Source organism: Poecilia latipinna, unplaced genomic scaffold (assembly GCF_001443285.1).
Source record: "Poecilia latipinna isolate Pla-1442-1.1 unplaced genomic scaffold, P_latipinna-1.0 Scaffold4, whole genome shotgun sequence".
NCBI classification, from domain to species: Eukaryota; Metazoa; Chordata; class Actinopteri; order Cyprinodontiformes; family Poeciliidae; genus Poecilia; species Poecilia latipinna.
The window spans coordinates 135,239-151,026 of record NW_015112620.1 but is presented as its reverse complement, the minus strand read 5'-3'; the positions used below and the strand labels follow the sequence as shown (position 1 = coordinate 151,026).

General features: G+C 37.5%; 2 protein-coding genes across 4 annotated transcripts; both read right to left on the bottom strand.

The window, feature by feature from the left end:
• Positions 1-2,038: 2,038 nt before the first annotated feature.
• On the bottom strand, positions 2,039-5,146 carry cdkn2d (cyclin-dependent kinase inhibitor 2D (p19, inhibits CDK4)). 2 transcript variants are annotated; one of them, XM_015052123.1, is made up of 3 exons: positions 4,675-5,146; positions 4,157-4,317; positions 2,039-2,742 (listed from the first exon to the last, which is right to left on the bottom strand). In XM_015052123.1, the coding sequence occupies exons 2-3, from the start codon at positions 4,295-4,297 to the stop codon at positions 2,389-2,391; spliced, it is 495 nt and encodes a 164-aa protein (XP_014907609.1). In that variant the 5' UTR covers positions 4,298-4,317; positions 4,675-5,146; the 3' UTR covers positions 2,039-2,388. The 2 variants fall into 2 exon arrangements, with proteins under 2 accessions (XP_014907609.1, XP_014907684.1); XM_015052198.1 differs by having other exon boundaries at positions 4,157-4,314.
• A 104-nt stretch (positions 5,147-5,250) lies between these two features.
• Positions 5,251-10,306, bottom strand: ap1m2 (adaptor related protein complex 1 subunit mu 2). 2 transcript variants are annotated; one of them, XM_015051931.1, is made up of 12 exons: positions 10,081-10,306; positions 8,891-9,047; positions 8,641-8,708; positions 8,353-8,483; positions 8,111-8,258; positions 7,365-7,491; positions 7,134-7,276; positions 6,965-7,036; positions 6,188-6,346; positions 5,969-6,094; positions 5,585-5,660; positions 5,251-5,472 (listed from the first exon to the last, which is right to left on the bottom strand). In XM_015051931.1, exons 1-12 carry the CDS (start codon positions 10,120-10,122, stop codon positions 5,447-5,449), a joined length of 1,275 nt encoding a protein of 424 aa, XP_014907417.1. In that variant the 5' UTR covers positions 10,123-10,306; the 3' UTR covers positions 5,251-5,446. The 2 variants fall into 2 exon arrangements, with proteins under 2 accessions (XP_014907417.1, XP_014907487.1); XM_015052001.1 differs by lacking the exon at positions 10,081-10,306 and adding an exon at positions 9,679-9,789.
• Positions 10,307-15,788: the final 5,482 nt, after the last annotated feature.

Sequence of the window (15,788 nt, the reverse complement as noted above, 5' to 3'; positions counted from 1 at the left end):
CAAGCAGTTTTAGATTAAAAATCTATTTCCACATCTCACAGGGAACTGTTCATTCTATAATCCACAAAATAAATATTCCATAACTTCAAACTACAAACGCATGAGCACTCACTTAAACTGATAGGTCTAGAAAGGTGATTTAAAGCTAGGAATACAACACAATTCCCCCCCGATTTTATCATCTGGTCAGATGAGACAAAAACGCTTTAGTCTACATGTCAGACTGTCTGTCAGAAAACCAGAACTGCCTATCACCCTAAATACTCTGTTCCCCACAATAAAACATGATGGTGGCAACATCATGCTGTGGAGATGCTGTTCTTCTGTGGGGTTGACAAAGCTGGTCAGATCTGAGGGGGAAAATGAATGGAGCTAAAAACAGTGGAATTCTGGGAGAAAATATGTTAGAGACTGAAGCACAGTTTTTAGTTTCATTTTCCACAGAAGTCTAAGCACTAGGTGGTTTTGACAGTCATGTTTTTGACATGCCCATTCTTGTAACCCTTCTTAGGATCTAGAAGCAGGATTTCTTTAATAAGCTTAATTTGCTTTACAAAAAATAAGAAAATGTACCTTATAAGTGTAGATGTTAACTTTTCACCGTTACCTGCAGAACATGCCAACAATTTGACTCTGGAAGTATTTGCACACACAGCACACCCACCTTCAAACCAGTTGAGCAACTGAGCTCTACCCAGTGTCTGGTTGAGTGTCTCAATCTGACTCTTTCACTAATCAAGTTAAATGTATTTGTATTGCACAAAAAACAGCAACCAATTAATAAACAAGCAGTACACATTGAATTTTGTCAAATGCCACCATCAAAGTCATTAAGACTAATCATCAAATATACAAATATATTGATCACTGTTCCAGTTATGAATCAAATGCAATTCTAAACAGCTTTAGATTTGATCTAAAGGAGCTCATCGTTTCAGCTGTTTTATGGCGCATACAAATTAAATGCTGTTTCTCAATGTGTGGGTGCCTTTCTACCATTAGCACTCAGAAATATTACAATTTTAGCTGGTTTAGTTATAAACTTCAAGTCATCAGAAGTTGAAGAATTAGAAATGCCTTTATACCACTTGAGTTTGATTTATTCTACCATGTAATCATTTTAATTCAGATTTTTAAGCAATAGACCAATACGAAATAGCACAAAACTGTGAGGTGATGCAAACCTGAAAATCGTGGTGTACATTTGTATTCCGTTCTCCTGAGTCAATGCGTTGTAGTTACCGTTCACTGCAGTTACAGCTGCAGGTCTGAATACTTTTGGAAGGCGCTGTAAGTGACCTGTGAATACGGACTTCAACACAAAGAACACAGCAGCACAGTACCTGAACTGTATCTGCTCTCTCTTGTGGTGAAGAAGGAGGCGCACAGGCAAACAAAATAGCCATTGTGCCGTGAGAGTCCTGAGAACAAACAGCAGCAAACTGTGCCTCGGTTACCTAGGGTCTGTAACAAAAACAGGGCTCTCATTCATTTTTAGCTGCAGAGCAGTTATCTTTGTGACCTTTAACAGGGTTTTCTGATTCTGTGCATTCCATTTTGGACTTTTCAGCTTCGTCATTGAGGAAGTGTTAAAACACAAAAAATATTTAAAAAGAAAAAGAATATGGATCAAAACCTCTGATTATCTGGGTGCTCGCAGATACAAGAAAGACACTAAAGAATCTGTTTTGTCATTTTATTTTTAAATACCAAGAGTAGAGCGAGCTCAAGATAGATTACATTTTTTAAAAAAGACAATGAGAGACAATAAGACTTAAAGTTCATAACTTTATTTTGTGCTTTCTTCAAATATTAAAGTGAATAATCTCACTTTTGTCTTAAAGGTATTTATATAAATAACATTTCAACAAATCACATCAAATGTTGCTATTTACAAAGTCACAGGAATATTAATTCCTCTTCCAACAATAAATAAGAGTAAATTCAAAGTCCATCTAATTAAGAGAAACACAACTATGCAAAGCAATCAGGGTGCACCATTTCATTTTTGTAAATAAAAAAAAAAAAAAACATACATGTGTAGAAACTTACAATTCATACACACAATGGAAATAATGTAAAAAAAAAAAAAATCACATAACACTGGAGGACAACTATCTACAAATGTGCACTCCCAATTAACAGGGAAAGAATGTAAATATAAGGTGCCTAAACTGCACTGTGCAAAAGGTGTCTACAGTATATAGCCACCAATCCACTGAAAAGAAGCTGCCAAGACATCACGTCCCGTCACATTTTAATGCTCAGCTACCAAAAACCAAATTCATGTATTCAAGTTACCAGGTACAAAGCAAAAAAATTGAAAAAACACAAAAGAAAAAAAAGTGAGGTTTGAGTTATGCAGAGGATTAATTCTTACTATTCTTACTAACTGTGAATGTGAGCAAAAAGTGAGTTCATCATATCCAGCTCACCCAGAGATCGGGCAACGTCTATTGCTGTTTGACCACTGACGTTGGCATGTTTGAGGTCGGATCGTGGGGCCAAGAACTCCACGACATCCCGGTGGCCTTCTCGTATGGCGATGTGGATGGGGAGGGCGCCGTTCTGGTCCTGGATGTTCACTGAAGCCCCGTGCTCCACCAGGACCTGCAGGGTCTCCAGGAAGCCCGTCTGTGCTGCATCGTGGACAGGCGCTATGCCGTGTTTGTCCTGGACGTTGGGCTCAGCTCCTTTTTCCAGCAACAACCTTGCTACTTTGGAATTCCCCATCATCATCACCTGAAAAGAGATGTTAAATAAGATGAATGTAGATCACATAATCATTTTAAAACACCTTTGTGTAAATTGGTAAGCTATACAGTCAAAGACCTCTTATTTTCTCAGCTTTATGTCAGTAAGTACCCAACTCTATTCAGTGCATTTACTACAAATATCAACATGTCTTTTTTCACAAAACTTTTGAAATTTGTAAGTACATTTTCTAAATGTTTGTTCTTAATGATTGTATCTAAAAACAAATTGCAGCATTATAAGTTTATGTTAAACTAAGCCTTTATGTATAGTCGTTCCAATATTTAAAATCTCAAGATGTTCCCCAATAACAATAATAATAATAGATAACTCTGAACTAAAACTTTTATATTTGGAAATCCAAATACCTTAGCCGAAATATTAGTACCACTACTACTTCTACTAACAATAAAGATAAAGATCCTGAAAGCTCCAAACAATTTCACTTCTATTTAAATTTATAAACCCAATTCATACCGATGCGTTTCCATTTTGTCCCTTTCTAAATCAATCAATATCAAAACTTCAAGCAACTCATTCAATAATAATGTACTTGTACCTTTGCTCATTACTTCCAAATTTTAATGAATTACAAAAATAATCTGATAAATATGCTCAAATACAGGTGTCGCATTTTATTTTCTGAAAAGAATTACATTGAAATCTACCTTGTCAAACCAAATTTACGGATATGCCAAAAACAATTTCTTTTTGGAAGTCAAAAACATATTTTGTGATAGACTATGACTATGCTTTATATGGACATCAAAGTGAAAAGTGGAGGCGGAGCATAATGCTCATTTACCATGTCATGCTTTTGTAGTTTTCATTTGTAGCTACAGAATGTTTCAAGGTAGGAATTAAAGATGTTTGCACATGATGTTTCAGAACATGACGAGTCCAGCATGTATGGAAAATATGATTTTTTTTTTTTTCTGGGGTATTTTGGACATACAAACAGCTTTCAGCAGTATGTGTGTACAGGGGATGCTTTGAATTCTAAGTACGTCCCTGCTACAAACAAAAATAAAAGGATATGCCATCATTTAACTACACAGTATCCAACAACAGACGACGCCTTTTCGTAGCCGAAAAACTCGGATCCCAAGAACCAAAGCTACAAAAATACGAAATGATAAGCGGCAATAATTCTGTAAATTGGGGATTAAACGGTAAATCCAAAAGAAAAAAAATGGCATTGGTAATAAAGAACCCACTCAAAATAAATGCAAAAATATAAAATGTGAAGTAGAAATTATGTAATTTCCGTTAACATAACAGGGCGGACATCGGAAACAATTCATAAACACAGCGACCAAATGAATTTATCCTCGGCTCATATTCAGAAGGTAATAGTTCTGAAACTGATTCATGATATGTGAACATAAATAACGGTGTTTACCTGCAGCGCGGTCCGACCGAACTCGTTGGGAGTATCGGGATGCACTCTGCATTCCTCCAGGATCCTCTGCACCTCATCGGCATTCCCTTTGGCTGCTGCCGCCGTCAAAGCTTTCCCCGCGTCCATCTGACTCAGGACCATTATACTCTGGGTTTCTGCTGCTGGATAAGACACGGAGCAGAGTCGCATCAAAACTCAAACTGAAATATTTCATTAAGATGGAGGAATTGACAGGTTATTTCGAAAAGCCGGGATGATAATGTCGGCTACCCCTAGCTAACCTTACTACAGCATCCGGCTAACGTAACTTGTAGTTCTCCGCTGACGCCATATTACTGCGTTGTTGCGTACAGCTGCAACGCCGGGGTGTTTTAACAAAATATACGGTTAGACCGCACTGGTGAAGGGAAATATTTGCCATTTCGACAGAGATAATTCATATAGACTGAATGTTAATAACAAGTAGCATCCGAGCTAAAGGCTAACGGTTTATCAACCATAAAGGTTTCTGTGCCTACCTTATTCAGTCCGTTGAGATACCAAGCGTCGTCAAGTCTCCACAACCCGTTGCTTCTAGTGCCCCGTTATTTTTAAATACAATTCAAACGAGAAAAGTTTATCAACCTTTAAAAAATACATTTGCGCGCTGAGATCCAAACTGCGGTGTCCCCCTAGTCTAAAATTTACAAACATTGGGAAGAGAATACGCTAGCCAATCACAACTCTCCCAGTAGGCGTTGTTCGTCCATATATGGTAAAATAGGAGGAGCTATAACTCTGTTACTACGCTCTCGCAGTGGCAACATCAACATCTGACCAATCAGCGCTAGAAGCGAATAAAGCGGGCGATTTGTAAACGTTGGCGTCTTCAAAGGGCAGTTCATTCAGATTTCCATCCTTTGCTTGTACTTCTGCAGATCCGAGTGACGGAAAAAAGGCGGGTGCGCGTTTGTAATTTTGGGCGGAATTTATCGACTGTGATTACACAATGCGTGCCTGCAGGTGTGATAGAAATATCACCAGTTAAAGTTTGACACATGCAAAACGAAAAACGAAATGCACTAAAGCCACTCATAAACTGCTCTAAAGAAATATGATTTAAATAATTTTAATGTATGAGTACATGTTAAATTCTGAATAAACACTTCATAAAAACTTCTTAAAACAAGGAAATTAACATTAAAGCAGGTGATATTTTGAAAACATGTTTTTTTTCTCAGTGCTGTTAAAAGTGATCTTTATGCTCCTCGGAAAGTCATGAAGAATATACAATGGAGCATCCCTCAGTCTTTACACGTTGGTCCTCAGCTGGTAATCTGAATATGAAGAGACCAAATGTAAGGGCCAAAAACATTAAAAAAAATAATGTCAAATATATTTCAAAGTGTATGACAATTTATTTATTTATAAGGGGTGTTGCAACTCTACCTCCACTCTGTGTGATGTAGCGCACCCAGGGTAAAGCCTGGTACCCGCTTTTTTCAATAATCTTCATATACCGAACCTAGCACAAAAGAGAGAATGTTATAACGTGCTGTGGCAAGACTGCAGTGCATCATAAAAGCAAATAAACTGAATTGAGTCACATCAGCTCCTACATGATCTAACTTGACTGTCAAAAGTCTACTATAACATGCCTAGACGCAAAAGAAAGAGCTGAGTAACAGAGCAGCAGAGTAATACGAAAACCAAACTCTGCAAAAAAAAGAGCAAAAGAACAAACATTTTCCATCTCCAGTTTAACTTGATGCCCATGTCCACATAATGCTAGATTACCTCATCATAAACACAATAACCAGTGTTCAAACATACCTGAATGCCAGAGACTGTGAAATAGGGGATTTCAAATTTGACTGTAATGGGTGGTTTCCCCTCTGCTTCATCATTCTCTACACTGGGCAAACCAAAGTGAGCTCTCATAAGAAACTCCTTTCCTCCCTGTATCGACAGATGAACACACAGGCAAATTAATCAAAGAGACAGATAACACTGGTAGTTTTAAAGTGAAGCACTCTGCAGTGAGTTCCTTACAGGGAACGACTTGATAGTCCACACCACCATGTTCTTCTCAGGTACATATTTAGCACTGCCTGTGCTGGTTTTGAACTTGGGTGAATCAGCGTCACTGGGGACCGGGACCCTCACCTCCACATTATTGGCCACGGACTGCTTTTTAAACTGTCCCTTTGCCTAAAAACAGAACAATAAAGAAAGAATAATAATTTTGTCCAATGTGAAACTGTCTCTAAGCAAGGACAGGTTCAGCTGCAGAGTGTGTGAAGGTACATCATCACAAGAACCCTGTTTAAATGATTAATTTAATGAATTGTCATTTATTATACATTTCCAACTTATAGGAAGCACACATGAGAAATAAAGAACAGAAAAAATGTGGCTGATATTGTTGCAATATTTGCCAATATCACCAAAAGATTTTCTAATATCACACAGCTCTCATACCTAAATCTTTTTGGATACTGGGTGTTGTCTAACCAACTGCGGCTTCACAGTAATTGTATGGAACTGAAATTCCAATAGTTCTCTATTTGCCTCAAGGCAAATGTTTTCACAGAACTGAATTTAGGCGTATTGCCATGAGGGAGCCTGAATAAATACACATCACATAGTTTGATTTAAAACCCTACAACAACACATACATGTGCATTTAGGAAAATCTTTGTGTGGATGTGTAAAAATCACATCCACACAAAGGACGTTTGTGGGTCCTTCAAAGTTTTTGAATGAAATGTGACATAATATAAAAAAATAAATAAAAATAAAGTAGAAGCACAAGACTTTCCAAAATACCTTAACCATGATCTCAACTCTGCTGTGAGAAAATTTCTCAATGACTGACTCAATCCATATCAGAGGTTTCACCTGTAAGACAAAAATAGTATTTGGTGAAACAAAGTTAGAATTTTCGTATAACATATCTTTGCATATATAGCAAAGTTGATACTGAAGTGCGTCATACATGCGTATTGATGCGATAGGACATGAGTTCAGACTCTCCATCTGGAGGAATGAAAGAGATTGTCCGATCGCTTTCAAAACGGGAGAGACGGACACACTGATGAAATTTCACGTCCTCCATCACCACCGTCTTCCCCTTATCACCTGAAAAACAACAGCCAAGGCACTTCCTCAGGGTGTTCTGATTTAATAGTTATATGACACATGTGGATATCGCAGGGTGCATTCATACGTCCAGTGAGCGCAAAAAGAACACGATCATTGAGGCCGAGGCGCAGTTCAGGCATTCCAGACAGCATGGTCTTCAGTTTAATGCTCCCCACAATGTCACTGCTCATTACGCTCCCATTGGCATTTACCTGTTAAAATAATATGGTGTGAATAGAACATTTAACTTTCATTTGATTTATTTTGCCAGTTGCACCAACTAAAACACACTTTAGGGTGTAAACTGGCATGCAAATGCTTTTGGATCCTTAGGTGAAATACTATTTGCATATGAATGGCAAAAGCAGATTATCTGATTTTAAAAATGAAGTGACACTAAACTGGAAAGACTTTATTTGAAGCCAATAGATTTATTTTAATGTTCTACACTATAAAAAAAGACCTCAAAAAGTCTTAAAATATATGGGAGTCCTTTGTAATACTAGTGTGTAAAGTACTGGAAGTTTGTCTGTCTTTAGTTCAACTAGTAATAGTAAAATACAGAATCCCTCTCTCATATCTACACTAAACATCCATTTCAGGACAGCTTTACAATATTTTTTTCTGTTTTATTAGTTTAAGAATAACTAATTTAAACAAAAAGTTTCCCCAGGTCACTCCTCACTGACCTCTATAGCAGACCAGACGAGACAAACCAATACATATCTGAAAAGCTTCGCTTATCTAAGACCAGAGGAATTTGGATTCAGTTTGAAGGAATTTTGATTAATTTTTCAGTAAAAGATAACTGCACTTCATTCTTCATCTTACCAGTACATTGATGGACTCAATGACGTCAATGAAAACCTCATTCTTTTTGTATTTGATGCCCTCTGACCGCCAGGAAACAGCGTTGGTGACAGTGGTGGGGACCTTGCTCTTTGCCACCTCCAGCTTTGCACCTTCCTGGGTTATGTATCTGTAAAACAAAAATCAGTAGACAGTATGATACAAAATCCTTTTGTTCTAGTTATTTTATGTATGAGACCTTTGAATATGCACGAGAGTCTCACTCTTGCAGGATCTTGCTTTCGGTAGTCTGAGGGAAACCAAAGTCCATCAGCTCATCGAGCAGCTCATAAACAACAACAAAATTATCCTGAATGCTCTCCTCTTCCAGCTCTTTGAAGTATTCTGTGAACACCTGTGGAAATCACACAACACATAAATACAATGTTTGAAAGAACGTGAAGAACCAAGTTTGGACATTACGTCTGAAAACTGTGCTCGTTTGCCAACTTTACCAACTTTCCAAAAGAAAACTGTATTTTTAAATAACTTATTGCGTATGTCTCACTTACCTCAACTATTTTGTAAAGGAATGAGTAAACGAGTGAGGCGTTTGAGTTCTTATTGGTGGTGGCCACAACTGTAAGTAGTGCAAGTCAAGGATTATGCCAAAATGGCACTGTTGAAGTTGGGAATGTTCAAACCATATACTTCCATATTTAAGTAGAATTTGTACTGGTCTCCCAAAAGTTAAAATGAATTATGCCCCACATCAGCCAAGTATGCTTTAAATTATGTGTATTACAATCCGGGCAAGGATACGGTAAAGATTGCTGTGCTTGATCCACATGAAGTGAACATTGCCGTGGGACAGCACAGGACTGAGAAGCCCTTCCTCTTCATGCTGCATGAGTAAAGGCATAAAGTGGTCGATCTCTGCCATGTCCACGTCGCCTTTGTAGTTACGACAAATCAGCACCTGAGCAGAAAGAACAGAAAAACAAAGTTTGGACACAAGTGGGCTACTATTTTATAACAAAAGTATTTAAGAATTAACTTATCTGTGTTGTTGTTTTTTTTTCAGCTTTACAAAGCTATTTAATTCCCAACAAGTCTGAAGTATCTTTCTGTTGAATTATTGAAACTAATTATATTACTGAATACATTGTAAGAAAGAATGTATTGATTTGTAATTCATAGAATAACAATGTGCTAAATTGTAACAGAATTTTACAGAGTCCTACATTTGGCCAGTTGTTTGATGTAAGATTTTTTCATACTAATTAATTTCTCACTATCCAAGTTTCACCTCTGTTTTGACGTAGAGCATCTTGCTGCACTTTATGTTTAATTTATTTACTAATCTAACTCTCTTTCGTTTATTGAAGCATGAAAAGTAATTGAGTTGGTCAAGATTAAAAGACCAGAGTATGTACCTAAAAACTGCAAAATGCTAAAATAAATAATAACAAAAAACAACAAAGAAAGACATACCTACAATTTCATGAAATTAAACATGCTGCCTGTTCACAAAATGGCACCATTACTGTCAACAATGACCCAACACGCTGCAGGGGACAATTTCAAATATGAGCAAAGCTGATACTCATCATAAAACTGTCTCAGCTAAATTTATCAGATCAAATGTTATATACATAGTATTTTCAGCATACAAGAAAAGGAACAGTAAGTCGCTCTGTTATTAAGAGGCGTGTGTCATGTTACATGAAAAAACCGTGATGCCAATGCATCTCCAGTTGCCGAGGGGCAACAGGTGCAGCACGTTAGGTTTTTGACTGAATCCGGAAGTAGCGAGAAACGGCCACTAAATAGATCTGTCGCAAGATTTTCATTAATTTTTAACCACGCCATTAATGTTTTACAGTAAAAGCAACAGCAAAACAGGAGTAATTTTAAGGTAAGCTTTTTAAAATTCGTGCTGAAAACACGAACCTGCAGTAGAAACGACCATTAAATGTAACCAACTTTATCAGTCACAACAGTTATCTTACCTTCCCTTTCAAATCCAACACAAATATTGCGGAGGCAGACATTCTGCTTGGTACACGACTTTACAGATATCAACAAACTCAGAGTAAAGTTCAGTTCGGCCCGTCAGACTTCAGTTTCACCATAAAAACACGGAGAAAAGCATCAGTCCAGTGGGATCACAGATTCCACCGTGGCTTTTTCCTTAAGCTAACGTGACGTGGTCTCGCGCAGGTGAAACATTAACCGCCTCACCTGAGCGGAGGACAACTGGCAGAGGTGGCGGTAACGCTCGTCAAAACCACTAGAGGGCGGCACCGGCACACATATTACACTGGAGGACAAGGTTGCTGCTGACTTCAAGATACCTGGCCCAGGTTTGTCAAGTATCTGATAAATATCTGTCTGTTCAAAGTTGAAAGAAGAATTAGGTTCTAAAACAAAATCACAAGAATAAATATCATGGAGCACTGTTGAATCCTTCGAAAATGGAAAGAGTATCACAAAAATGCAAACTGAAAAGTATGAAGTTAGACATCCCATTTACTGTTTGCCACAAATAATATTGGAGATATAGTGAACAAGTGAAAGAAGGCTTGGATTAAATGACATTCATTGAATGTTTGGGTCTTCATGCAAAAGATTGTGTGTGCTCAACTTAACACTGCACATCACTCCCAGCACATCATCCCCATAGTGAAACATGGTTTTGGGAACATCATTCTGTCTGGATGCTTTTCTTTAGCAGGAACTGAGAACGTAGTGTATTAGTGGATGCAAAAGACTTGAGACATTGGATCGTCATCAAGCAGGACAACAAGTCGATTCAAACTCCAGTCTTTACAATAATGCTCATGTTCATATACTTTCTAAAATCAATTTTTAAAAAGTATAAAATTAATATGATATTATCTATTCAAGGTTTTTGTGTAAATTATGTCCGGTAGCTTTTTCTGTGATATAAGCAATAAACCTCAAAATAATATGAAATGTGAAAAAAACAAAACAACTTTGTGCAACAGTTTTTCGAAACCAGAACAATTTCCTTTTTATGATTCTGATGTTCTTAAAAAGCACATTACACTCAGCCACAATGAGATATATCACTGTACTCCTAGGTACAAACATCAGTAGCACAAAAACTGACTTCAAAGTTTCAATTTTATGAGAGCCTGACCTGTGAGCTTTGACAAAAACATTCTACCCATATGGTTGGGTTCTTCTTAGGCCATAAACCTCTGTTATACTTTCTGCGTTTATTATACCCCAGATCCTGGCCGCTGCTTCTTATCACTGTTGTGTAGAAGAGCAATTACCATGAAATTACACATTCTGACAGGTTTACAATATGTGTGTCTCAAAAAAGACTGTATGGTCCAGCTGGAGTGCAGAGTCTTCCTGTGTCCCACTCCTTTGGTCCATAAGAGTGAGGCTTCTCTTATCAGACCACTCTTTATCTAATGAGTCATACTTTTATCTGGGCTGTAATTGACACAACGCAATGTTGTTCTCATACTGGATACAACCGATAGTATACTAGTCTAAAAAATACTGCGTGGCTTGATTTGTGACTTCATCTCAAAGATGTAAATACTCATTGAATTCGCAGTTAGGGTGTTTTTCTTCACTGAAAAGTCAGTTTGTTACCCTAGTTATTGTCATATGGAAACACATTAATTATGTCTTCATTTCCAGAGAAATAAAGGTGTTAGGCAAACATTTCCTTCGTCTATTTCCTAACTAGACATAATGTGGCTGCATTTGTATTTGTTTCCAAGTCAAATTCATGTCTGCTGTTGGGGTTTGAACTGTTCTCCTGTTGGTGAGTCAATGCAGAATTTTTACAGTTCTCTGGAAGTTTGTTCTAGATAAGAGGAGCATAAAACTGAATTCTACCTCTCCATGTTTGATTCTGACTCTGGGGATGCACTGCAAACTTAAAACAGAAAACCTGAGCAGTCTGGAAGGTTGATGCAACAGCAACAAATCTTTAATGTAATTCGGTGCATTCTTCAGGTGACAGAAGGCCGACTTTGTAATTGTCTTTATGTGTCTCTGGAGGTTTGGGTCCGAGTTCATCACTTCACCCAGACTTTGGGCTGGATTAGTAGTTTATAATCCGACTGTAATAACTGAAACTGCATGCTGCGTCCTGATCATTCCTCTTCAGGTCCAAAAATAATTATTTCAGCTTTGTTTTTACTTTTACTGAGATTATTTTTGGTCTACCATTATATTCTTGTTGTTTATTTCACATTATGTCCTTTTGACTTTATATTTTCAGACATAGCCTGGTTGCAAAATGGTATGTAAGCAAAGTTTATCAAAGAAGAATAACATGATACATTGATGGTTGAAGTGAAACTTACACATCTCAGCATTTATTGTGTTTAGAAAAACTAGGTTCATAAGTTCATTTCCTGTTTATGAGACAGTGACTGTCTGCAAGATGAGGAACCATTGTTTTTGTGTGTTTTTGCAGCCACACACACCCACCTTATGTCTGTGCAAATGTCATAGACAAGTTTAAATAAGCAAGATAATTTTCTTTGTTAGTTAGAAGTCCAATGACCTACACTCTGCAACTCATAGTACTTCTTGATCAAGTAAAAATACTTGAAATGAACATTTGTGAGTATCTGTCTCTGATTTGATTCGGCTTTGAATGGTTCCTTAATACAAATGTTTCTAACAATTACTTATTTGCACAAAGAGGTCCATCTCTGTGAAGTAAGATTCAAACCAGTCAGGTGTTATTCCAGAAAGTTAGTTTTTCAGTCGCTCCAGTAACATACTATCGTCAACAATGCTGAATGCCGAATGTGGAGATTCTTCTTAGCATCTCTGCAAAGCCTTTAACAGAACCCAGAGTAAACGGGAATCATTATAATGTTGTACGGGCACAAGTGTGAAAGGAAGAAACTATGTCCAAGGACTTCTGTGTGAGTGAAAAAGATTTCAGAGAAATTAAACATGTCTTGATACCAGATTGTTTTGGGAGGATTTCCCGTGAAGGTTCTCATGAGCTTTGTGTCCTTCACAGATAAAATAGCCTCAATCTTTAGTTCACAGGGTATTAAATTAAGCAGTTTTTATTTTCTTTTGACAAAACCTATCAGTTGCACATGCTGTTCTCTTGCATCAGTCACCCACCTGCTGAGATCTCAGGCTGTCCTGATAAGTCCAAACATGGGATCATTGTTACTTCACATCAGGGCTTTTTGTTACATATTTGGATGTTTAACAATGGAGTATCGGTTCTCCATCATCCATCCTGTCTCCTCCCGCTGTTAATTTTTGAGGACACTCCCCTTTTGCCTACGAATCAGTGGTGTGAGATGCGGCTCCACCCTGCTTTCGCCACCTGACCAATGAGAAACCCAACAATCCTGTGTGTAAATAATCAGGAGAGGATGCAAATTACAGCCTCCAAGCAACAGGTGTCATTTGTCACCTCAGGCTCCCTGGTAGGTTTCTTTATCCTCCTGGGCGCTGCCACTGATGGGCAAGTCAGCTTTAAATCTCCCATTCTACTTTAATCTTTAATGAAATACCTATTAACAAAACACAAGGTGCGTGAAACTGTGAATTATATTTAAACATAATCAGATGTGATGGGCGTGGAGCTTTTCCGTGCAGGAATGTTGAACCGGTTTTGGACAGACAGCATTCCATAGCTTTCCAGATGGCTCAACATGTCCCCAAACGAAGCCTGTCCTTGAAGACAAACCCAAGACGCAAGCACATTTTTCACCAATCTCTTTTGTTTAAACACTGCTGTCAACTTTGTAGGTGAAGAGCTCTTTTCATTTGAATGTCACAGCTACTAATGACTCGTGCATTAATGGCGTCCTCAAGAAACCACTACTTCCACCACTCCACGTAAAATTTTCTTGAAGAAACCTAGGAATTGTTATTTTTTTATGTTTTCATTACTTAAGTAAAGATTTCACAAGTTCTAATAATAAAAAATAAAAAAAAATTGCATTCACTGCAACAAATTCAGTCCAGCCAAGTCTATATATTACACTGGTCTCATGGTCTTTGTTCAGGGTATTAATCCTATTATTTTAGACACTGAACTAGAGATGATTAAATGTCATTTAGATTCAATTCAAAACACTGAAATAGGAAGTGAGTTGGGCAACCAATTGAAAGTTTTGGATCAGATGCCAGCATCATTATTCAGCCGAGTTAAAGGTGTTATGTTCATATTGGACTGATACTGGGCATAATGCAGCAGGACGCCCACCTACAACATTTTCCATCCATCCATCCATCCATTATCTTACCATGCTTATTCCTAAACCTACAATGATTTGACATCCAAATAAGTTTTACGAAATTTGCTCCAACCTACAGCTAGCATGACTCTTCTTTATCCACAGAGTGCTGTCTGCTTTTCAGACTTTTCTTTTGGATAAAGCTTACAGCTATAAACAGAGGGAGTGTACAGCCCAGTCCGGGAGAGGAGGAATACAGTCCTTGACTCTGACTCTCTCAAGCCTCATTAGGTTATCTAGTTATGCTATTAGAGATAGCATAAATATCTCTGTAGATAGTTACAGGCTACTGCCTGGAGGACAGGCTGACAATTTTTCATCATGCTCATGCTTTCTTCTTCTGCTACTCTTCAATTTTCTGTTATTTCATTTGTTAACTTCAAAAGTTTATGTGTAACTTAATGCATCATTTGACAACTAAGATCAATTGGAATGTATGTGTGACAGGATTAAAATAATTTTTGGTAAAGTGTCTTGAGATGACACATTTTGTGAATTGACTATATAAATTGCTTGTGCCACCCTATGAAAGAAATGCACCCTGGGTAGTGAGCCACATTGCCCATAAACTGCCACAGGGCAAAAAACAGTAGATAAACTCACTAAAGTAACTTAATGCAGCGTCAATGTCCCTCCTCTGCATTCTCTTTTGCATCTCTAATAATGTGAATTCTGAATTTCAAAATTTAATCAAAATATATTTCATAACAGAATTACTTCTAGCACAAAAATACTTTACCTTCAAACCGGAAGGGAGCAATAATTTAAATCCCTTTTTGAGACTTAGTAGTTCTCCAAAGTCCTCAAATATCTTTCTTATTGCAAATGAACTGATGCTAAACTGTTTTCTTCTTCAGCCACTGCTTTCAGACCACTTAGAGCATGGCTGTTACTGCTAACCACCATCAGACATTAACTATGCAGGAGGTTTATTGAATTAGGGAGCAGGTTTCTCCTGATGCCGGTACATTTCTGACCTCTCTGACAAAACTGATGCTTCATACTTAAATCTTTCAAGGTGGTGTGTCTAAAAAAAAAACCCAGCAACAACAGACGAATTAAAAGTTGTCTAAAAACCTACAGGTTTTAGGGATCACCAATTGACACACCATGATATTTTAAATATTAATCAGATGGACTTTACTGGGAACTACAAAAGCTTGTCATTGTGATTCACAGAATAACTGTGCAAAAGATAACCACATCAACTTAGAAGGGAAAATTAACCTTGTGGAGTGATTGTGTAAACATCTCTCTCTCTCTGTGCTCCAACCTTGTGAAATGTTAGAGTAACATTGTGTTACTGCCAACAGATTTTGTAATAAATTTTAATCATGGAATTTCCTTTTCCCCTAAATGGATGTACTTAGATAAAGTTTGACTACATTTTTCAGTGTAAGACTGTACACTACTGACAGCAGGTGGAACTATTATATGACCTGATACTA

What these genes read in the sequence shown, in the direction of transcription:
- cdkn2d (XM_015052123.1), bottom strand. Translation starts at nt 4,297, where the DNA reads ATGGTCCTGAGTCAGATGGACGCGGGGAAAGCTTTGACGGCGGCAGCA. An exon ending in TCGGTCGGACCGCGCTGCAG is followed by an intron (nt 2,743 to 4,156) that starts GTAAACACCGTT and finishes ATCTCTTTTCAG; the next exon opens with GTGATGATGATGGGGAATTC.
- ap1m2 (XM_015051931.1), bottom strand. Translation starts at nt 10,122, where the DNA reads ATGTCTGCCTCCGCAATATTTGTGTTGGATTTGAAAGGGAAG. An exon ending in TGTTGGATTTGAAAGGGAAG is followed by an intron (nt 9,048 to 10,080) that starts GTAAGATAACTG and finishes CTTTCTGCTCAG; the next exon opens with GTGCTGATTTGTCGTAACTA. An exon ending in TCCTTTACAAAATAGTTGAG is followed by an intron (nt 8,484 to 8,640) that starts GTAAGTGAGACA and finishes TGATTTCCACAG; the next exon opens with GTGTTCACAGAATACTTCAA.